We start from the raw sequence: 24,100 nt of genomic DNA on the forward strand, positions 1-24,100 counted from the left end.
CCCAATTCAAGCAGTTTAACACAGTTCAAGGCTTTGTTGTTCAAGAGTCAGCTATAGTATCATACTGTCTACCTTTGTCAGTGCTGCCCTGGTGATCTTCTAAAATATTTCCCTCTCTGACTTACTAAGTTTCTTAATATGCATACATTGACTTCAGGTGTCTGATATGAGCTCTATCTCTGTTGTCCACCTCATACCTTAGATTCCAGTGTAACAGAGTACTCCAGGTTCTCTGAACATGTGTCGTTATTTACATGGCGCTCCCTCTCTCTAAAATGCTCTGTCCTTAACCTTGGTCATCTGTATTTTTTCTCCTCTTCCTACAAAACTCAGCTCTGATGGCACTGCTGTATTCTCTGCCCTTCTCAGTTAATCAGTGTCACCTGGATATGTTATCAAGTGTACTGATACAGTGCATATTAATTCTTTATTTATTATTACTTGAAAGATATTTAATTTGACCAGAAATAAAAGGAGCTGGATACTGATGGAAATATTTAGTTGTAGCAATTTTGAGTTTTGTTTGTTTGGTTGGTTTTGTTTATTTTTCGGTATAGCATTGTCCATCTTCCTTTGTAAATGGCTGTCTCTTCCTGAGGGCAAAGTCCATGTTTTATTTATTTTTATATCCCCAGGGCCTAACTCAGTAAATGCTTACATAAAATTAAACTGAATACATACCCTCAATGCATTCTGGGTTTTTGGTGTTTCTTTCTGCCATAACAGTCTTATTAGTGACCTAATCCAGATTGATAGCTTTCTTGCCTCCATAACTCAAGGAACTTGAGTTATGCCACTAAGTGTTGGTATAAAACACTCAACTAGAATGAGAAAGTCAGCTCCATTTCCACCAGTTCACACTAAAGCTTAGCATCCCAGGCCATGGGAATTTTTTAGCAGAGGGATTTTAAAGGTCTTACTAGCTATGAAAGATTATTTTTGTTATTAGCTGGTGCATCAGATAAGAGGTTTATTCTTTCCATTTATTCTAATCTTCTTATGCTTCCTTCTGTAATAATTCTGCTTTACTCCATTTCTCATGTACTAAAAACTTTACTTAGTTATAAACTTTGTAATACAACTCTGTATTGTATCTAGTAGAAAATTATTAAACATGAGAAAGACCACTCATTCAACAAATTTTAAGTACCAAGTGAAAAGCAATTATGCTATGTAGTAGGGCCATATAACTCCACATGAAAGAAAAGGAAGATGAAAAGAAAGAAATTCCATGTCTTTAAGGAGATTTTAATCTAGTGGAAAGGGAAAATGGAAATAAATATAAGTAATACAGGATAATTGCTACAGTAAAATTAGAATGAAGCTGGAACATGGGCAGAAGGGTGTCAGTAATGCCAGAGAAGGATGTTTAGAGCACCAAAAACATTATGGTGCCATCTCATAAGTAACTGGAAAACAAGTAAGCAAATATACAAACATTTTGTAAATGACATAGAAACTTATGAAAATAACATTTCTACATTTTTCTTTCACAATGCAAGTGTGTGTGTGTGTGTGTGTGTGTGTGTATGTGTGTGCCTACATGCTTGTGCCCTAACACAAGTTAGTCTGCATATTAGTAAACCCCTGCCTTGGGGACGAAACTAGAGGCAGCAAAGATATTTTAATTGTCCTGAAGTGAGAGGTGATAACTTTAATCAGGATTAGGGCAGTGGTGATAGAAAGAAGGGGACAAATACAAAAGAGAGGTAAGAATAAATAGGATTGAATGTGATAGATGAAGGATAGAGAGGAGTCTGGATGAGCCTAATTTCTGGCTTGAACTGAATTAATAGGACAGGAGGAAGAGTGGGTTCAGGGGACATGCTGTGTTTGGGTGCTTATGCGGCATTCACCCAAAGCAGGCCAATGCGTGGTTAGATATGAAATCGAAGAGAGTGATTGGGGTACATCAGCATATAGATACGTAAAACCACCTTGGGCAACTGTTCACAGTGAAAAGATTGTTGATCAAAGATGGAACTCTGATTGGATATTATAACTTGAGGGACAGGTAAAGGAGATCCTCATGCTGGAAAAAGGAAGAACAGTCAGAGGGGTAAGAAAGCCGAGAGAATAGTGATAAATGCTAAAAAAGAAAAAAGAAAGGAGTGGTCAGCCTCGCACAGTCCTTCTGAGATTGTTAAGCAGATTACTTCCATCAGTATTGAGCCAGGAGTTGAGGTGGAAGTCACCATTGCAGATGCTAAAGTCAACTGGTAATAAATTGATTACCAATTGTTAAAAAAAAAAAAAAAAAAAGGAGTGGTCAGCAGTAAACATCAGTTGCACAGTAAGAAGACCCAAAAGTGCCCAGTTTGGTCAGGCAGTCACTGGTGAACTTACAGCAGTTTCAGTGGAGGGAGCAGTAAGCACAGAAGACAGACTAAAATGTTGCCAAATAAGCAGACAATGGGAAGCAGTGAAACAGTAGACTGCTGCTCAGGGGAAAAAAAAAAAAAAAAGAGAGAGAGAGCATGAGAAGCATGATGGCAGAGGAACCATAATCCAGGAAGGAATCCTTTTGTGATTATATACATCTTCACTGGAGAATATGTGTTCTGACATGGAGGGACTGGAGAATACAGGTGGAGTAAGTCAGCCTTCACAAGACAAAGAGTGCCCAAAGAGTCCTACCACAGCACACCCCCAGTGAAAGGAGAAAAAGATAGAAACAGAAACATGTTTATGGTATGATGTGCCAGTTGTGGGTGGCAGTAAGAAGTTGAGACATTGCAGGATAAAGCCACTCAGTTTTCTTGATGAGGCAAAGGAGGGTTTATTTGCTATTGGAGAGGTGGTGCTAGGTGAATAGGGGCTTAAAGGGATAATGTGGAAATAATCTTGTTTGAGTAGGAAGAATTAAAGTTTTTTAAATAAATTCTTAGATTCAAAATGTTTTATATCCTATTGCTTTGTTGTTGCCAAAATAGTTTATGCCAAACAGAAAATGGCAAACTGTGTTTTTCTTTTTCAGATGATTAAAGGAAAAGTGAAAGCTGGAAAAGTAGACTGTCAGGCTTATGCTCAGACATGCCAGAAAGCTGGGATCAGGGCCTATCCAACTGTTAAATTTTATTTCTACGAAAGAGCAAAGGTATGTCCTGACTTTCCTCTGTTCCTTCCCTTAGTAGGCCAAGCTCAAAAGATGTGTTTTAGTCTGAGTAATGTTTTTTTTCTATTTTCTGATCCTTGTTTTTTTTTATATTATTACATATTACTGATCCAAGTTTTTAAAATTTACGTGTATACCAAGCGATCTCAAAAGGTTTTTTGTCTCATGGTTGATACAGACTCAATTGCCTTAACATTTTTATACTAATGAGTAGGAAAACTACTAGAAAGAGACAAAAAGAGTATTATTCGTGATTATCTTTGGGTGCTGGAATTCAAGGTAGTTTTCTACTTTCTGTGAAAGGTTATGGTGACTGTTGAGGTCACTAAGAATACTCTATAATACACACTGCTTCTTGGAATAATATTTCCTTACTATGTTTCTATTCAGTATACTTTTTACTGAATAAGTTTCAAAGTAATTAGCTTCCTTTGTGGGGAGGAAAGAACAATGATAAACTAAAGTATTTGCCATGTACTAATGTTTTCTGGTAAAACATTAAAAATAGATAATTTCAAATATTTTTATACTTTTTATGCAGAGCTTATAGCTGGTAGTGAATGCCAAGAATGAGTTCTCAGACAATTCCAGCTGAACGGGGGCAAGATAGCTCTTCTAAGAGAGTCCACCCCAGCATTCATCCGCCAAGTATTTGTTGAAAGGGTTTGTTAAACCACAAACATCCACTAGATGGCTTGAGGTCCGGTCGTGAGACATCTGTGGCCTTGTAAAAGCACTCAAACTGCATTCTCAGGAGGCTGTTTTCAGCGTTCCTTATCACACCACACACTCCACTCCTTGTCCTGTATTCAGAGTCAAGGAGTTTCATTCTCATGCACAAATAACGTACACACAGTGCCTCAGTATTTTTCCGTGCCCCAACCTCAAATGCCATGTACGTAAGTTTGAATATATTGCCATGCTCCGCCGACGTCTCCCCCTTCTTTAATTCTTAGCACATGCTGGTCATCCAATGCAAGGTAAATTTCTGTTGTTCTTCCTTGGTCATAGATACGTTGGGTGGCAGCACAGAGCCGTCTGCAAATGCCTAGCAAACGATAAAAAAAAGAATAAGTACAACGGCCATCACCTAAATGCATATGTTTAACCCAGACAACCAAGTGTTCGGGTTTAACCACTGAAAACCTTCTTGTAATTGCTGAAGGGTACTTGTTTGTAGTTGCTGTGACTATTCTTCAAGTTGTTTCTTTAATTTACACTGAAGAGTGGAAATTTGAGAAGACAAATAATCATGATAAGCCCCTTGCAGATGTGCTTTCACTCTCTCCCAAGCATATTGGGAGCTATTATATGGCAGAGGTGTGACACAGAATTATATTGCCAATCACAATGTAAATTTTGACGGGTAATGAATGCCTGCTGCTGATCCCCTAGCCATTCAACAGCGGCTTCAAGGGTCTCTAGGTGAGACAAAATAGTTTTATCAATATTTACCTATTCCTGAAATTCATGGGTTACATTATATACCATGTGGCTTATCACTGAGACTGTGTGAATAGATTGTGTCAGAGAAGCAGTTGCAGTAGCGGCAGTTGCTAATATAATAATAGCTGAGACTAAAAAGGCAATTGAAGTGACCAGAAATCTTATTTTTCAAGTATGAGACAATGCTTTTCTAAATAGCTGCAGGGTGGAATCCTCTTCCTAGCTCCAAGTTAAATTTACAGGCAGCCACCATTCTGCACGCCATTTTAAGATCATGACACAGGTTATATTTAATTATGTAACGTTTTGATGAGAGAAGCACGTAGCATACCAACTACTGGAAGAGACTTTAATACTATAAAAGGATTGATTCTGCTCTATGTTAGGAACACCTTGCCTAAACAAAAGTATATAAGGGTGCATACTACAAATCAAGACTGTGTCGGTAACATTATTATGCAAAGAGAGGGTATAGTTGCCACCGCTAGTAATATACTCACCATGGGAAAGAACCCATTCAAAAAAAGGAAGTCCTAATCTCCAAATCTGGGTGTGAGCAGGGCTTAAAGCTTGTTTCCCTTTTACTTATAATATTGGTCCTGAAAGCCCATACTCTGACCAGATAATAGAACTATTGGAGGGACTCCTAAATCCAATAGTCTGATCTGCAGACATAAGATTACCATGGGGACCCTAATCAGGTAAGGTGTCATTATCAAACAGAAGCTGTTGACGCAGCGCAGGCTGTTTGCATGGCGACCACTGGATGGCCTCACACTTATATCGCCATTCCCTACTCGGACAGCATATAGGAAGATCAGGCACTTGTGTAGCTTCACTAGAGACCTCAGTAAGAATAGTGCTAACAGCAGACATAAAGATCAAGTTTGCAAACTTAGTATCCCTTTGGGGCTGGTAGTAAAGATACTCCTGAAGAATGAGAGTAACACACTTATCATGTGCTATTATGGAAAAACAAAGGAGGATTACTAGACAATAAAATCAAGTAGTAATTAAGTTTAATCCATCCCAAATTTTCAGTTAAGGGGTAAGACAGGGGCATCCATCAACCTCCTGTCCAAAAAGTATCATTAGATGACAAAGGCAGGTCAGCATCCCACCGTGTAATAACATTAAAAACGGGGATTTAAAACATGACTCCAATAAACATGTTCTTGAGCTGATCCCACTTGGCAAAGGACAAGAATTACCAGCCACCCCAACATCCATGTCTGTCTTACTTTCTCAGAAGTTTCCCCAGTTAACCGCCAGATACATAAGAAACCAATTCTCTGCGGTTGCGGGGGCTTCCACAGCTGCAAGCCAAATAGATGCCTGTTGATCCAATTTCTTTAGCTGTCCCCAGGTAGTGTTAGGTGCCTTCCAAGTCACCACCATCATTGTTGTGGTCGATTCTCTAACAACAGGTCCCGTTCTCGAAAAGAGAGCCCCTTATTCCCCCTTTTTTGTTTAAGATATACATTAAGAGTTTGATAAGCTTGTTTAACAATGGCTTGACTAGTTGAGGTATAAGGAATACTAGTTTTGTGTTGTATGTGCTGAAGTTGCAATGCATATGCAAATCAAGCACTAAGATAGCAAGGTCTCATCAGTTTTTATAGTTTGTGGAAGGTTTAAAGTTATAATGGATTCAAATAAATGACCAATTGCATCTTTAGTTTTTTTTCTGGTCTAGGGGTAGCATGTATTAGTGTATAAGTGTCCACAGTAACGTGGAGAAATTTAAAACGTCTAAAGGGTGGATACTGAGTAATATCAGTTTGCCAGATAGCATTAGGCACCAGACCTTGTAGGTTAGCACCAAGCCTTAAGGAAAAAGGGGAAAGAGAATGCTGTTGGCAATCAGGACAAGTTTTAATAATCATGCGAGCTTGAGCAAGTGTCAAATGAAACTGTTGTTTAAGAATCCAGGTGTTCTGATGAAAAAAATCATGATCAGGGAGAGCTTGCAAAAAAGCAGGAGAATCTGCAGACCACATCTATGGTCATACTAGAGCATTAGCTCAAGCATTCTTTTCTGATAAGGGACCAGGTAGCTTAGAATGAGAGTGAATATGTGTGATGTAAAGAGGGTGATGACGGGACCGAGGAGCTCTTGTGCTAGAAGAAACAAAGCTAGTAGGGGTTCATTAGTAATGCCCTTCACATGTGCAAGATTTAAATGAGTAATACTATATACCACGTAAGCAGAATCACTAACTATATTTATTTCTTGGTGAGGAAAAGTTGGTTGCATGCTGCCTCCTAGGTTTTATTCCAGATAGCTCTGGCTTTCTTGCTACCCACAGAGGCCTGGGGCAGGAGAGTTGGTAAGATGCAACTAACTTTTCCTTATACTCCAGGGAAGCAGAAAAAAGACACGGCCAGGAAGGCTGATGCTGGAAGTAGGAAATGAGAACTTGCATATTAGGAAGACAATCATAATCAGCCACTTTCCTTCCCTCCTGTAGGCACCCCTCCAGCAGGGAAGTTTGCTGAGGAGACGCAGCCACCTAATCATACAGATGTTCACTGACCAGGGGTATAATCTAAGAACTGTCCCTTGGGCGGCCTCTAATCTCCTTAAGGGGGATGGGAGGTGCTGTTGGCTGAACGGGGCCAACAGATGCAGGTCCCTTTAAGGTTGGAGGAAAGAAAGGCAATGGCTTTTCTATAGGGGGAGGAAAAGGCTCTGGTCCGTCCTTATCCTCACTAGAAAAAATATCCTCCTTATGCCCTACAGAAGGGAATGAAGTAGAGAGAGGAGCACCCCCGTGCTGTTCTGGTTCCTGTTTTTCCTCACTAGAAAAAATCTCTTCCTTATTCCCCATAGGAGGGAATGGAGCGGAGAGAGGAATCTCTCCCTTTAAATCTTCCAAATTCCTTTCAGGTGGAGATAATGGGCGATCTGGCAGATAAAAAGGATACCAGGCAGAGCGTACCAGCACCCAGGTGGCCAAAATAGTAACATTAGTAAAATGACCTTGCTCATTTCCTCTTTTCAGGCAGCAACCTACCTGCTTCCATAACCCTAAATCTAAGGTTCCTTGATCAGGAAATGAAGGGCATTTCTGCCAATTAAAAGCATAAGCTTGTGTAGAGCTCCAGGCTCTACAGTGCACTGGATAGCCTTAAGTAGCTGTTGCACTGTTTTAAAAAATACTTTCTGTTCTTTGGTCATTTCCTGACCCATGATAACCCAACCCCTGGTATTTTACGAGTGGGTCCCGTCCTCCTGATGGGAGTCAGGACTGTCCCTTACTGGGATTCCCCTAAAATTGATGAGCTCTCCTCCTTCATGCGTAACTTCAAGGTGATCACGTCGAGGGCACCACTTGCAGAGCTTATAGCTTTCAGTGAATGCCAAGAATGAGTTCTCAGACAATTTCAGCTGAGCAGGGCCAGTGGGGGGCAGCTCTTCTAGGAGAGTCCACCCCAGCATCATCCATCCACCAAGTATTTATTGAAAGGGCTTGTTAAACCACAGATATCCACTAGATGGCTTTTTTGAGGTCTGGTCGTGAGACACCTGTGGCCTTGTAAAAATGCCCAAACCGCATTCTCAGGAGGCCGTTTTCAGCGTTCCTTATAACACCACACACTCCACTCCCTGTCCTGTTTTTAGAGTCAAGGAGTTACATTCTCATGCACAAATAACATACATACAGTGCCTCAATATTTTTCCATGCCTCAACCTCAAATGCCATGTACATACGTATGAATATGTTGCGATGCGCCCCCCACATTTTGAGGGAGAATTAGGTTAAGATCTGATGTTATTTATTGGTAGTTACATTTTGAGATGAGTAGGGCTAAATTAAGAAATTGGATGATGAATTTCAGAAATCTAGAATTGCCACACATCTAGATTTTTCAGTGAAGGTTTTTGATTTGTCAAGAATCTGTCTCTGTCTTAAGAACAATGTAGAGCAAGCAGAACTTGATGGAGGTGAGAGGCAGCTTATACCAGAGCCTGAGTCTTCATTTCTTTGAATCAACAGCTCTATTTCTCAGTTTTCAGAATAGCTGAGAGATGGGTGACATAAATAGGGATCTTCTTCAGATAATATCAGAGAAGCATCAGTTTAATGAGCAGTTACAAGAGTTAACCATACCATAGACAGAGCTGTTTGAAAAGATGTTGCCATGTGTCCAGAGGAGTCCAGGGGACAAAGTTAGGAACCAAACATCCCTGTCCAAATTGAAAGACAAGGGTAGCATTCAGCCATTGAGGCCAGACAGGAAGGCCAAAGCAGAATAATGGTTGGAGTAAAGAGAAATACAAACCAGGTGGACAGTTACACACAAAACAAAATCCTAGCACATAGTTGGGGATTAGAGTTCACACCAAGATTAAGACAACAGGTGGCCCCAGATCCAAATAAGCAGGTCAGGATATGTTGACCTGTTCCTTCCCTTGCTTTTCAGCCACCTTCCTGCTGTGTGCAGATGAAAACTAGGAGATACATGTTGCTTTCCATTACTGTTGTTGGTCATGGTTGGGCAGTGCTAATGATTGTATTAGAGTGGAATGAGTTCGGTCCTCTGGAAACATTTTTTTGTTTGTTTTAATTATACTTTAAGTTCTAGTGTACATGTGCACAATGTGCAGGTTTGATACATAGGTATACATGTGCCATGTTGGTTTGCTGCACCCATCAACTCATCATTTACATTAGGTATTTCTCCTAATGCTATCCCTCCCCCAGCCCCCAACTCCCCAACAGGCCCCAGTATGTGATGTTCCCCCCACTGTGTCCAAGTGATCTCATTGTTCAATTCCCATCTATGAGTGAGAACATGCGGTGTTTGGTTTTCTATCCTTGTGATAGTTGGCTGAGAATGATGGTTTCCAGCTACATTCATTTCCAGCTACATTCATGTCCCTGCAAAGGACATGAACTCATCATTTTTTATGGCTGCATAGTATTCCATGGTGTATATGTGCCACATTTTCTTAATCCAGTCTATCATTGATGTACTTTTGGGGTGGTTCCACGTCTTTGCTATTGTGAATAGTGCTGCAGTAAAGATACATGTGCATGTGTCTTTATAGTAGCATGATTTATAATCCTTTGGGTGTATACCCAGTAATGGGATTGCTGGGTAAAATGGTAATTCTAGTTCTAGATCCTTGAGGACTTGCCACACTGTCTTACATAATGGTTGAACTAATTAACACTCCCACCAACAGTGTAAAAGTGTTCCTGTTTCTCCACATCCTCTCCAGCATCTGTTGTTTCCTGACTTTTTAATGATCGCCATTCTAACTGGTGTGAGATAGTATCTCATTGTGGTTTTGATTTGCATTTCTCTGATGACCAGTGATGATGAGCTTTTTTTCATGTGTCTGTTGGCTGCATAGATGTCTTCTTTTGAGAATTGTCTGTTCATATCCTTTGCCCACTTTTTGATGGGTTTTTTTTTTATTGTAAATTTGTTTGAGTTCTTTGTAGATTCTGGATATTAGCCCTTTGTCAGATGGGTAGATTGCCAAAATTTTCTCCCATTCTGTAGGTTGCCTTTCACTCTGATGATAGTTTCTTTTGCTGTGCAGAGCTTAAGTTTAATTAGTTTAATTAGTTTAATTAGATCCCATTTGTCTATTTTGGCTTTTGTTGCCGTTGCTTTTGGTGTTTTAGTCATGAAGTCCTTGCCCATGCCTGTGTCCTGAATGGTATTGCCTAGGTTTTCTTCTAGGGTTTTTATGGTTTTAGATCTTACATTTAGGTCTTTAATCCATCTTGAATTAATTTTTGTGTAAGGTGTAAGGAAGGGATCCAGTTTCACCTTTCTACATGTGGCTAGCCAGTTTTCTCAGCACCATTTATTATATATAGGGTATCCCCATTGCTTGTTTTTGTCAGGTTTGTCAAAGATCAGATGGTTGTAGATGTGTGGTGTTATTTCTGAGAGCTCTGTTCTGTTCCATTGGTCTATATATCTGTTTTGGTACCAGTACCATGCTGTTTCGGTTACTGTAGCCTTGTAGTATAGTTTGAAGAAAGGTACTGTGATGCCTCCACCTTTGTTCTTTTTGCTTAGGATTGTCTTGGCAATACGGGCTCTTTTTTGGTTCCATATGAAATTTAAAGTAGTTTTTTTCAATTCTATGAGGAAAGTCATTGGTAGCTTGATGGGGATGAAATTGAATCTATAAATTACTTTGGGCAGTATGGCCATTTTCATGCTATTGATCCTTCCTATCCATGAGCATGGAATATTCTTCCATTTGTTTGTGTCCTCTTTTATTTCATTGAGGAGTGGTTAGTAGTTCTCCTTGAAGACGTCCTTCACATCCCTTGTAAGTTGGATTCCTAGGAATTTCTCTTTGTAGCAATTGTGAATGGGAGTTCACTCATGATTTGGCTCTCTGTCTGTTAATGGTGTATAGGAATGCTTGTGATTTTTGCACATTGATTTTGTATCCTGAGACTTTGCTGAAGTTGCTTATCAGCTTAAGGAGATTTTGGACTGAGATGATGGGGTTTTCTAAATATACAATCATGTTATCTGCAAACAGGGACAATTTGACTTCCTCATTTCCTAATTGAATACCCTTTATTTCTTTCTCTTGCCTAATTGCCCTGGCCAGAACTTCCAATACCATGTTGAATAGGAGTGGTGAGAGAGGGCATCCTTGTCTTGTGCTGGTTTTCAAAGGGAATGCTTCCAGCCTTTGCCCATTCAGTATGATATTGGCTGTGGGTTTGTCATGAATAGCTCTTATTATTTTGAGATACATTCCATCAGTACCTAGTTTATTGAGAGTTTTTAGCATGAAGGGCTGTTGAATTTGGTCAAAGGCCTTTTCTGCATCTATTGAGATAATCATGTGGTTTTTGACTTTGGTTCTATTTATGTGAAGGATTACATTTCTTGATTTGCTTATGTTGAACCAGCCTTGCATCCCAGGGATGAAGTTGACTTTATCGTGGTGGATAAGCTTTTGGATGTGCTGTTGGATTCGGTTTGCCAGTATTTTATTGAGGATTTTCACGTCAATATTGAGGATTTTTGCATCGATGTTCATCAGAGATATTGGTCTAAAATTCCCTTTTTTTGTTGTGTTTCTGCCAGCCTTTGCTATCAGGATGATGTTGGCCTCATAAAATGAGTTAGGGAGGATTCCCTCTGTTTCTATTGATTGGAATAGTTTCAGAAGGAATGGTACCAGCTCCTCTTTGTAGCTCTGGTAGAATTCAGCTGTGAATCCTTCTGATCCTGGACTTTTTTGGTTGATAGGCTATTAATTATTGCCTCAATTTCAGAGCCTGTTATTGGTCTATTCAGAAATTCGCCTTCTTCCTGGTTTAGTCTTGGGAGAGTGTATGTGTCGAGGAATTTATCCATTTTTTCTAGCTTTTCTAGTTTATTTGCGTAGAGGTGTTTGTAGTATTCTCTGATGGTAGTTTGTATTTCTGTGGGATTGGTAGTGATATCCCCTTTATCATATTTTATTGTGTCTATTTGATTTGTCTCTCTTTTCTTGTTTATTAGTCTTGCTAGCAGCCTATCAATTTTGTTGATCTTTTCAAAAAACCAGCTCCTAGATTCATTGATTTTTTTTGAAGGGTTTTTTTGTGTCTCCCTTTCAGTTCTGCTCTGATCTTAGTTATTTCTTGCCTTCTGCTAGCCTTTGAATGTATTTGCTCTTGCTTCTCTAGTTCTTTTAATTGTGATGTTAGGGTGTCGATTTTAGATCTTTCCTCATTTCTCCTGTGGGCATTTAGTGCTATAAATTTCCCTCTAAACACTGCTTTAGCTGTGTCCCAGAGATTCTGGTACGTTGTGTCTTTGTTCCCATTGGTTTCAAAGAACATCTTTATTTCTGCCTTCATTTTGTTATTTACTCAGTAGTCATTCAGGAGCAAGTTGTTCAGTTTCCATGTAGTTGTGCGGTTTTGAGTGAGTTTCTTAATCCTGAGTTCTAATTTGATTGCACTGTGGTCTGAGAGACAATTTGTTGTGATTTCTGTTCTTTTACATTTGCTGAGGAGTGTTTTGCTTCCAATTATGTTGTCAATTTTAGAATAAGTGCAGTGTGGTTCTGAGAAGAATGTATATTCTGTTGATTTGGGGTGGAGAGTTCTGTAGATGTCTATTAGGTCTGCTTGTTGCAGAGCTGAGTTCAAGTCCTGGATATCCTTGTTAACCTTGTGTCTCATTGATCTAATATTAACATTAGGGTGTTAAAGTCTCCCATTATTATTGTGTGGGAGTCTAAGTGTCTTTGTAGGTTTCTAAGGACTTGATTTATGAATCTGGGTGCTCCTGTATTGGGTGCATATATATTTCGGATAGTTAGCTCTTCTTGTGGAATTGATCTCTTTACCATTATGTAATAGCCTTGTCTCTTTTGATCTTTGTTGGTTTAAAATCTGTTTTATCAGAGACTAGGATTGCAACCCCTGTTTTTTTTTTTTTTTTTGGTTTCCATTTGCTTGGTAGATCTTCCTCCATCCCTTTATTTTGAGCCTGTGTGCATCTTTGCACATGAGATGGGTCTCCTGAATACAGCACACTGATGGGTCTTGACTCTTTATCAAATTTGCCAACCTGTGTCTTTTAATTGGTGCATTTACATTTAAGGTTAATATGGTTATGTGTGAATTTGATCCTGTCATTATGATGTTAGCTGGTTATTTTGCCTGTTAATTGATGTAGTTTCTTCATAGCATCAATGGTCTTTACCATTTGGCATGTTTTTGCAATGGCTGGTACCGGTTGTTTCTTCCCAAGTTTAGTGCTTCCTTCAGGAGCTCTTGTAAGGCAGGCCTGGTGGTGACAAAATCAGCATTTGCTTGTCTGTAAAGGATTTTATTTCTCCTTCACTTATGAAGCTTTGTTTGCCTGGATATGAAATTCTGGGTTTAAAATTCTTTTAAGAATGTTGAATATTGGCCCCCACTCTCTTCTGGCTTGTAGGGTGTCTGCTGAGAGATCTGCTGTTAGTCTGATGGGCTTCCCTTTGAGGGTAACTCGACCTTTCTCTCTGCCTGCCCTCAACCTTTTTCCTTCATTTCAACCTTGGTGGATCTGACAATTATGTGTCTTGGGGTTGCTTGTCTTGAGGAGTATCTTTGTGGTGGTCTCTGTATTTCCTGAATTTGAATGTTGGCCTGCCTTGCTAGGTTGAGGAAGTTCTCCTGGATAATATCCTGAAGAGTGTTTTCCAACTTGGTTCCATTCTCCCCGTCACTTTCAGGTACACCAATCAAACATAGATTTGGTCTTTTCACAGTCCCATATTTCTTGGAGGTTTTGTTCATTTCTTTTTACTCTTTTTTTCTCTAAACTTTTCTTCTCGCTTTATTTCATTAATTTGATCTTCAATCACTGATACCCTTTCTTCCACTTGATCGAATGGGCTATTGAAGCTTGTGCATGCGTCACCAAGTTCTTGTGCCATGGTTTTCAGCTTCTTCAGGTCCTTTAAGTTCTTCTCTACACTGTTTATTCTAGTTAGCCATTCGTCTAATCTTTTTTCAAGGTTTTCAGCTTCCTTGCAATGGGTTCAAACATCCTCCTTTAGCTCAGAGAAGTTTGTTATTACCGACCTTCTGAAGCCTAATTCTGTCAACTCATCAAAGTCATTCTCCGTCCAGCTTTGTTCCGTTGCTGGCAAGGAGCTGCGATCCTTTGGAGGAGAAGAGGCACTCTGATTTTTAGAATTTTTAGCTTTTCTGCTCTGGTTTCTCCCTATCTTTGTGGTTTTATCTACCTTTGGTCTTTGATGTTGGTGACCTACAGATGGGGTTTTGGTGTAGATGACCTTTTTGTTGATGTTGATGCTATTCCTTTCTGTTTGTTAGTTTTCCTTCTGACAGGTCCCTCAGCTGCAGGTCTGTTGGAGTTTGCTGGAGGTCTACTCCAGACCCTGTTTGCCTGGGTATCACCAGCGGAGGCTGCAGAACAGCAAATATTGCTGCCTGATGCTTCCTCTGGAAGCTTTGTCCCAGAAGGGCAGCTGCCTATATGAGGTGTCTGTCGACCCCTACTGGAAGGTGTCTCCCAGTTGGGCTACATGGGGTCAGGGACCCACTTGAAGAGGCAGTCTGTCCGTTCTCAGAGCTCAAACGCCGTGCTGGGAGAACCACCACTCTCTTCAGAGCTGTCAGACAGGGACGCTTAAGTCTGCAGAAGTTGTCTGCTGCCTTTTGTTCAGCTATGCCCTGCCCACAGAGGTGGAGTCTAAAGGCCGAAGGCCTTGTTGAGCTGCAGTGGGCTCTGCCCAGTTCGAGCTTCCCTGTCCACTTTGTTTACCTTCTCAAGCTTCCACAATGGCAGACACCCCTTCCCCAGCCAGGCTACCACCTCACAGTTCAATCTTAGACTGCTGCACTAGCAGTGAACAAGGCTCCATGGGTGTGGGACCCGCTGAGCCAGGCACGGGAGAGAATCTCCTTGTCTGCCGATTGCTGAGACTTTGGGAAAAGTGCAGTATTTGGGTGAGAGTGTCGTGTTTTTTCAGGTAGTCTGTCATGGTTTCCCTTGGCTAGGAAAGGGAAATCCCCCAACCCTTTGCACTTCCCGGGTAAGGCAACACCCCCCCATCCCTGCCCCGGCTTCTTGCCCGCTGTGGGCTGCACCCACTGTCCAACCAGTCCCAGTGAGAAGAACCAGGTACCTCAGTTGGAAGTGCAGAAATCACCTGTCTTCTGCGTCGATCACACTAGGAGCTGCAGACCGGAGCTGTTCCTACTCAGCCATCTTGGAATGCCCTTTCAAACTTTATTCGAGAACATCTCTTCTTGCACAGTTTCGATGTTTTGAGGCTTTTGGAGTCAGTGATGCTTTTTTTTTTTTTTTTTAACGAAGAATTGTTTCATGTTTCCATGACACTATTATTTGTATTTATTTTAGGTACATTATGGGTTAACTTTTGCAGCATTATTTCCTTGAAGAGAATAACTTTGAATTTCAAACACTTCAAGTTTTGGAACAAAAGAACTTGAAAGCATATTTAATCAAGTTTCTTAGGTGGAAATGTTATGTTTTGATTAAATACTTAAACGATAACAAGTGTTTTTAATTTTAGAGAACTTTTCAAGAAGAGCAGATAAATATCAGAGATGCAAAAGCAATTGCTGCCTTAATAAATGAAAAATTGGAAACGCTCCAAAATCAAGGCAAGAGGAATAAGGTATGGACTAAGCCTAGAGTTGACTTTGGCAAAAGTTAGCAAAATTTATTTTTCCTATACATTACATGCATCCAGAGACAAGCAAAATGAGGCATCAAAAAATAGTAAGATAGCTGAAAATTCTACTTTAGGAAATAGGACAATCAAAATGTAGCCTAGACACTGAAATGCTTTTAAAATTTTGGGCAAGTAAAACCACTTAACAAAAAATAGTGGCTGTGGTCCGTGCAAAAACATGTATACAAATATTTATAGCAGTATCATTCATAATAGCAAAAAAAATGAAACCAAATGTCTGTCAGCTGACAGATAAATGAAATGTGGTGTATCCATTCAATAGAATATTTTCAGCCATAAAAGGAATGAAGTACTGACCTATGCTACAACATGGATGAACTCTGGAAAATGTTTAGTGAATGAAGCCAGTCACAAACGCCAAATATTATATAATACTATTGATGTAAAATATCTAGAATAATCCATAGAGACAGAATGTAGGTTAATGGTTGCCTAGGGCTGAAGTGTAGTGGGATAGAAAAGAGCACAAATGGGGTAACTGCTAATGGGTAGTAAGGAGTTTATTTTGGGAATATGGAAAATGTTTTAAAATTAGATTGTAATGACAGTTAGACAACTCTGAATATACGAAAAACCACTAAACTCCTTTAAATGTGGGAATTTTATGGTATGTGAAATATATCTCAACAAAGCCATAAAAAAATAGTGACTGTGGCCATAATTTAAATTTTGTTCAAATGTAAATAAAGCATTGAATTGTTAGGAATAAATATACTGGAGCCTCATAACACGTTTTGGATAGCAAATTTTCTTTTGTTCTTGGTGTAATCAGAACGTATTGAAACCCATATTTGTGTTGGCCCCTCTTTGAATCTTTAATCTGTCAAGAAGCAGCACAACCTTTTTCCTGTTACTCTTCAGAAGGCAGTTCAGTTTTACCTTTTTCAAATCTGTGTTACTGTAGATCATACTTAAAAACAGAACAAAGAGTCTATGACTGTTGTAGTGCTTTTAAAATGGAATTTAATACAATCACATAAGGTATCTCGGATTCTTTCCCTATGAGGCGAAAGGAGAACAAAATAGCTCAGCTTCTGGAAAGGGCTAGAGAAGTCTGGCTTTATAGCACCATGTTAGACAATAGGTTCTACTGTAATCCAGTTCAAACTGCAGACCCCAATAGACAAAGCCTTACAACCTACCTCAAGAATATTTTTTACAAATCTGAAAGGTAGGAAAGAGTTATGAGTCTGTATTTTCTTGGTTCCACTGAACAAACATGTTTTTCTAGTGTTCTGCTATATTAGTTTTCTCAAGATATTTTATTTTGAAAGGTATAACTTTTATCTTGTTAAATATTTAAAATTTAAAAATTGTCATAATCTAGAATATCATACCTGAAATTAAGTTAAAGAGCATACCCAATATGCTTGAAATTATGTAAATCTATATAGTTAGTAATATCTGCTGTGGGCAGTTAAGAACTAGGAGATATTCTTTTCTTTTTTATTGTTATATTTTGGCAAAGTATATTTCATGTCATGATCCATTAAGTAAGAATATTATTTCTGAAAAAGTAAAATATTGGTTTGTGGTATTTCACCTTATTTTTAACATTACCAACTCATATTTTCTCCTTTCTCTATTGCCTTTACATTATTATTATAGGATGAACTTTGATAATGTTGAAGATGAAGAAAAAGTTTAAAAGAAATTCTGACAGATGACATCAGAAGACACCTATTTAGAATGTTACATTTATGATGGGAATGAATGAACATTATCTTAGACTTGCAGTTGTACTGCCAGAATTATCTACAGCACTGGTGTAAAAGAAGGGTCTGCAAACTTTTTCTGTAAAGGACTGGTTTATAAATATTTTAGACTTTGCAGGCTATATGTGGTTCACACATGAGAACAAGAATAGAGTCATCATGTATTCTTCTCTGTTATTTGCTTTTAACAACTCTTTAAAAAATATTAAAATGATTCTTAGCTCAGAGCCATACAAAAGTAGGCCAGATTCAGTCCATGGACCATAGATTGCTGTCCCCCTCTACGGACTTATGATGTTTCAGGTGGCTGACTTGAACATGAGTCTGCTGTGCTATTATCTACATAAATGTCTAAGTTGTATAAAGTCCACTTTCCCTTCACGTTTTTTGGCTGGCCTGAAAAGAGGTAACTTAGTTTTTGGTCACTTGTTCTCCTAAAAATGCTATCCCTGACCATATATTTATATTTCATTTTAAAAACACCCATGATGCGGCACAGTAAACAAACCCTGTTATGCTATATTATCATGAAGAGATTCTTCATTGTTTTCTTTCCTTCTCAAAGGTTGAAAAAATGCTTTTAATTTTTCACAGCTGAGAAACAGTGCAGCAGTATATGTGCACACAGTAAGTACACAAATTTGAGCAACAGTAAGTGCACAAATTCTTTAGATTGCTGTATCATCCAGGAAAACCTGAAGGGAAAAAAATATATAGCAATTAACTGGGCATTGTAGAGTATCCTAAATATGTTATCAAGTATTTAGAGTTCTATATTTTAAAGATATATGTGTTCATGTATTTTCTGAAATTGCTTTCATAGAAATTTTCCCACTGATAGTTGATTTTTGAGGCATCTGATATTTGCATATTTGCCTTCTGAACTTTGTTTTCACCTGTATCCTTATTTACATTGGGTTTTTCTTTCATAGTTTTGGTTTTTCTCTCCTGTCTAGTCTATTTATTATTCAAATAGGAAAAATTACTTTACAGGTTGTTTTACTGTAGCTCATAATGATACTGTAGTTTTCCAGTTACTAGTTTACTGTCAGAGGGCTGCCTTTTTCAGATAAATATTGACATAATAACTGAAGTTATTTTTATAAGAAAATCAAGTATATAAATCTAGGAAAGGGATCTTTTAGTTTCTGTGTTTAGACTCAAAGAATCACAAATTTGTCAGTAACATGTAGTTGTTTAGTTATAATTTGGAGTGTACAGAATGGTAAAAATTCCAATCAGTCAAAAGAGGTCAATGAATTAAAAGGCTTGCAATTTTTTTCAAAAACCTGTTAGAATATGCTTTATTGTGTTTTGAAGAGTTTTCCTTTTTTTCTTTTCAATATCACTTTATCCTGCTCACCAATATTTCCTCATAAAGGTTATTATAGCCATAATTAATGTTAAAATAGACTTTGTTCTTCATATTCTCCCATCTTTTTCTCTACTATATACTCAACTCTGTCTGGATTCTTCTGTATGCCTGTGGGCATATATGGAACAGTCACCACTTGTCACACTTAACACCAGCTTTTTGAATTATGATAAGTAATGGCAAGAGCCTTTCATTCTCAAATGTTTAAAGCCTAGGAGTTCTACAAAATTGGCTTGTTTCTACAAGAATCCCAAAATGGAATGCCTAAAGAAGTCTTACTTGGGTAAATACTTACTAAAATATACTGATTATGTGCATATCACCACACTGGACACTGAGGAGTGTACAAAAGGAATCTAAGACATGGTCCCCATCTCCCAACTGTCTGTAATTCACTGTTTTGTCACTGAGCTCATAAGGTACTTACATTACTACCTATAAATGTTTCCTACACTTGTGAGTTGAGAAACATTTTAGGCAGTAAATAAAATAGTAAATGTTATGTTTCCTATAATTTGACCTAAGCTATGTGCCTTTGGAATCAGCTCTAAGCCAGGGCCCCCGGGAGTCACGTTAAGAAATACGTATCATAAAGTGACATACATCAAGTTACCTTATACAGTCGTAACAGTATTACTGGGTCTTTCAAAAACAGCTGGCAGATTGAGCTTTTAATGGCTATAATGATGCAGTAGATAGAGGACCTCTAAGGAGTACCAGGTATAATGTGCCATTTCTCTCAGCAGCACCATTTTTGTATGCAGCTAACCCTCTAACATGGTATCAATTCTGGCTGACCAAAGCACATTCTATCAGGCAGGCAGCCTTGGAAATTAGGTCCATTTAAAGTATGTGGCTTACAGTCCGGTATGGTGGTGTGCGCCTGTTGTCCCATCTACTGGAGAGGCTGAGTCAGGAGGGATTGCTTGGGCTCAGGATTTCGAATCCAGCCTGGGCAACATAGCAAGACCCCATCTCTAATAAATAAATTAGGTTTTGGGCATGAATGATGTTTGTCTATTCTAATTTCTCAAATTTTATTTAGGTCTTTCATAGCTTTTTTATTTAAAGGTATATGATTAAGATAAAGGAAAAGTGAAATGGTTATGTAATAACTTTTTATATTCTCAAAATTTTCTTTAAATTTGCTCTGTTTTCTGACAGTGCTCAAAGTGGGAATTTTTTTAGAAGTACAGTTATCAAAAAAACACATTTCCTATGGGACACACATTTCAAAGATGTTTAGTATGATAAAATTTTTAGTAAAAGGGTAGCACCTTTAAGTCATTTGAATAGAATCTTTGTGTAATATTTAGTCTAGTGTTAGTCCTTAAATCTGCCAACAAAACCAGATAGATGTCTTAAATTAGGCACATTTATTCCATTGTGATTGTTAAGAAATAATAAAAGATTAAATTAACAAAATGCATTTTAAATTTTTATACCTATAGAATAAAAATTGATAATGAAGATGAAAAGTAAATAACCTTTCTGATAATATTCTACTTTACACATATACTGAAAACTTACATATACCCAAATTCTTCTAGTGAAGAAGTTTGTAATGTGGTTTGGGTATTTGTCCCCTCCAAATCTCATGTTGAAATATGATCCCCAATGTTGGATATGGGGCCTGGTGGGAGGTGTTTGGGTGATGGGGGCTGATCCCTCATAAATGGCTTTGTGCCTTCCCCAGTGGTAATGAGTTCCTGCCATGTTTATTCCTGCAAGAGCTGGTTGTTAAAAGGAACCTGGCACCACCACCTCCTCTCTTTCTCGCTCCCTCTCTGTGTGACATTCCTTCTCCCCACTGTGCCTTCTGCCATGAGTAAAAGCTCCCTGAGACCTCACCAGAAGCTGAGCAGATGCTAGTGCCATGTTTTTACAGCCTGCAGAACTGCAAGTCAAATAAACCTTTTCTTTATAAGGTAACCAGTCCCAGGTATTCCTTCATTGCAACACAAAACAGACTAATACAGTTTCTTTTCAGTATGAATTACAAAATTTAGGCCAATGACCAAGCTGAGTATAAATTACTAATCATACACAAAAATGTAAGTGTTTCACTGGCTTGAGTCATTTTTCTGTTTAACACTGAATTTACACTTAGATTCTTGTACTGTCACTGAGTCCCTTTGTAAACAGCTAGGTATATTTTGTGAATGGAAACTAGCCAAAAATATAGCCAAAGTCTCATGCCAAACTGGTCTATATCAGTATGGACTCCAGAAATGCATCTTTCAACCACTTGATTGCATTAAGTAGTCATTTGAGTGTATCACCTAGTGGCCTGTGGTCCTGAAAGTTAGTAATCATCCCCAAAAAGGTCTGTGTTAATTACTGATAGACAATCTTCATTAAGCAACTGCTATTTCTTTTTTTTTTAAATACTTCAAGTTCTGCAATACATGTGCAGAACGTGCAGGTTTGTTACATAGGTATACATGTGCCATGGTGGTTTGCTGCACCCATCAACCTGTCATCTACATTAGGTGTTTCTCCTAATTTTGTCCTTCCCCTTGCCCCCTACCCCGCCAACAGGCCCCAGTGTTGATGTTCACCTCCCTGTGTCCATATGTTCTCATTGTTCAACTCCCGCTTATGAGTGACAACATATGGTGCTTGGTTTTCTGTTCCTGTGTTAGTTTGCTGAGAATGATGGTTTCTGGCTTCATCCCTGTCCCTGCAAAGGACATGAACGCATCCTTTTTTATGGCTGCATAGTATTCCATGGTGAGTTTGTACCAATTTCTTTATCCAGTCTAACATTGATGGGCATTTGGGTTGGTTCCAAGTCTTTCGTATTGTGAATAGTGCTCCAATAAACATATGTGTGCATGTGTCTTTATAGTAAAATTATTTATAATCCTTTAGGTATATACCCAATAATGGGATCGCTGGGTCAAACGGTATTTCTAGTTCTAGATCCTTGAGGAATCGCCACACTGTCTTCCACAATGGTTGAACAAATTTACACTCCCACTAACAGTGTAAAAGCATTCCTATTTCTCCACATCCTCTCCAGCGTCTGTTGTTTCCTGACTTTTTAATGATTGCCATTCTAACTGATGTGACATGGTATCTCATTGTGTTTTTGATTTGCATTTCTCTAATGACCACTGATGATGAGCTTTTTTTCATATCTTGTTGGCCACCTAAATGTCTTCTTTTGAGAAGTGTCTGTTCTTATCCTTCGCCCACTTTTAATGGGATTTTTTTTCTTGTAAATTTAAGTTCCTTGTAGATTCTGGATATTAGCCCTTTGTCAGATGGATAGATTGCAAAAACTTTCTCCCATTCTGTAGGTTGCCTGTTCACTCTGATCATAGTTTCTTTTGCCGTGCAGAAGCTCTTTAATTAGATCCCATTTGTCTGTTTTGGCTTTTGTTGCCATTGCTTTTGGTGTTTTAGTCATGAAGTCTTTGCCCATGCCTATGTCCTGAATGGTGTTGCCCAGGTTTCCTTCTAGGTTTTTTATGGTTTCAGATCTTACATTTAAGTCTTTAATCTATCTTGAGTTAATTTTTATATAAGGTGTAAGGAAGGGATCCAGTTTCAGTTTTCTACATATGGCTAGCCTGTTTTCCCAACATCATTTATTAAATAGGGAATCCTTTCCCCATTGCTTGTTTTTGTCAGGTTTGTCAAAGATCAGATGGTTGTAGATGTGCGATGTTATTTCTGAGGCCTCTGTTCTGTTCCATTGGTCTCTATCTCTGTTTTGGTACCAGTACCATGCTGTTTTGGTTACTGAACCTTGTAGTATAGTTTATTCTTTTTGCTTAGGATTGCCTTGGCTATATGGGCTCTTTTTTTGTTTCCATATGAAATTTAAAGTAGTTTTTTCCAATTCTGTGAAGAAAGGCAGTGGTAGCTTGATGGGAATAGCATTGAATCTATAAATTACTTTGGACAGTATGGCCATTTCACGATATTAATTCTTCCTATCCATGAGCATGGAATGTTTTTTCCATTTGTTTCTGTCCTCTCTCATTTCGTTGAGCAGTGGTTTGTAGTTCTTGAAGAGGTCTTTCACATCCCTTGTAAGTTGTATTCCTAGGTATTTAATTCTCTTTGTAGCAACTGTGAATGGGAGTTCACTCATGACTTGGCTGTCTATTATTGGTGTATAGTAATGCTTGTGATTTTTGAACATTAATTTTGTATCCTGAGACTTTGCTGAAGTTGCTTATCAGCTTAAGGAGTTTTTGGGCTGAGATGATGGAGTTTTCTAAATATACAATTACATCATCTGCAAACAGAGATAATTTGACTTTCTGTCTTCCTGTTTGAATACACTTTCTTTCTCTTGCCTGATTGCCCTGGCCAGAACTTCCAATACATAGGAGTGGTGAGAGAGGGCATCCTCGTCTTGTGCCGATTTTCAAAGGGAATGCTTCCAGCTTTTGCCCATTCAGTATGATATTGGCTGTGGTTTTGTCATAAATAGCTCTAATTATTTTGAGATACATTCCATCAATATCTAGTTTTTTGAGTGTTTTTAGCATGAAAGGGTGTTGAATTTCATCGAAGGCCTTTTCTGCATTTATTGAGATAATCATGTTTTTGTCATGACTGCTATTTCAAACGTTTGGAGGAAGTAAAATGTCTTTAAAAGAATAAGTGTTGATTTTTGGAAAATATGAAATTAGAAACAGAAAACTTGAATTCTAAGTGGCTATTTATATTACCAAGTGGTAAAACATTGGCTAACTAAAACTTGCTTCTGAAGCCAGTTAACTAGCAAAAAGTCCCACCTATGCATTGAAATATCTTTCCCAGGTCATTAGATAAAGTATATGGTGCTAAGGCAAAAAATACATATACACACAGCGCACAAAATATTTCAGCAGCCACTGCCAACTGAAAGTAATAAAATGAAACAATTTGTTGGCTTTAATGTATTTAGGAAAAATCATTTATTTACAAAACATCTTCCCTTTCTTAAGTTATCATGAAAATTATGAAGGTAAGGTAAAGTCTGTACCATTTTTCCTCTATTTTTGAGAAACCTTAGATTTATCTTTACTAGTCGTAACCCAGCTTTCTTGTTTTATATTTTAAATATACTTTCTATTTTGTGACAGGAGTGAAAAAATGTTTAATGATTTTAAACATGTTTATATGTATTTTTCAGACTTGGAACAGCAGTATCTCATGTTTTACTATAAAAACTTGGGTATATTACTTGAAGATCAACTATATTGTTATTTTTAGTATGTTTA

General features: G+C 38.3%; 1 protein-coding gene across 2 annotated transcripts in view; it reads left to right on the top strand.

The window, feature by feature from the left end:
- DNAJC10 (DnaJ heat shock protein family (Hsp40) member C10) overlaps window positions 1–18,894 on the top strand; it is a 64,805-nt gene extending 45,911 nt beyond the window's left edge. The window contains 3 exon segments of one of the 2 annotated variants that reach the window (NM_001133268.1): window positions 2,978–3,097; window positions 15,603–15,707; window positions 17,394–18,894. In NM_001133268.1, the coding sequence (NP_001126740.1) occupies window positions 2,978–3,097; window positions 15,603–15,707; window positions 17,394–17,405 (237 nt within the window). In that variant the 3' untranslated portion in view covers window positions 17,406–18,894. 2 annotated transcript variants of the gene reach the window in all.
- Window positions 18,895–24,100: the final 5,206 nt, after the last annotated feature.

Source organism: Pongo abelii, chromosome 11, assembly GCF_028885655.2.
Source record: "Pongo abelii isolate AG06213 chromosome 11, NHGRI_mPonAbe1-v2.0_pri, whole genome shotgun sequence".
NCBI classification, from domain to species: Eukaryota; Metazoa; Chordata; class Mammalia; order Primates; family Hominidae; genus Pongo; species Pongo abelii.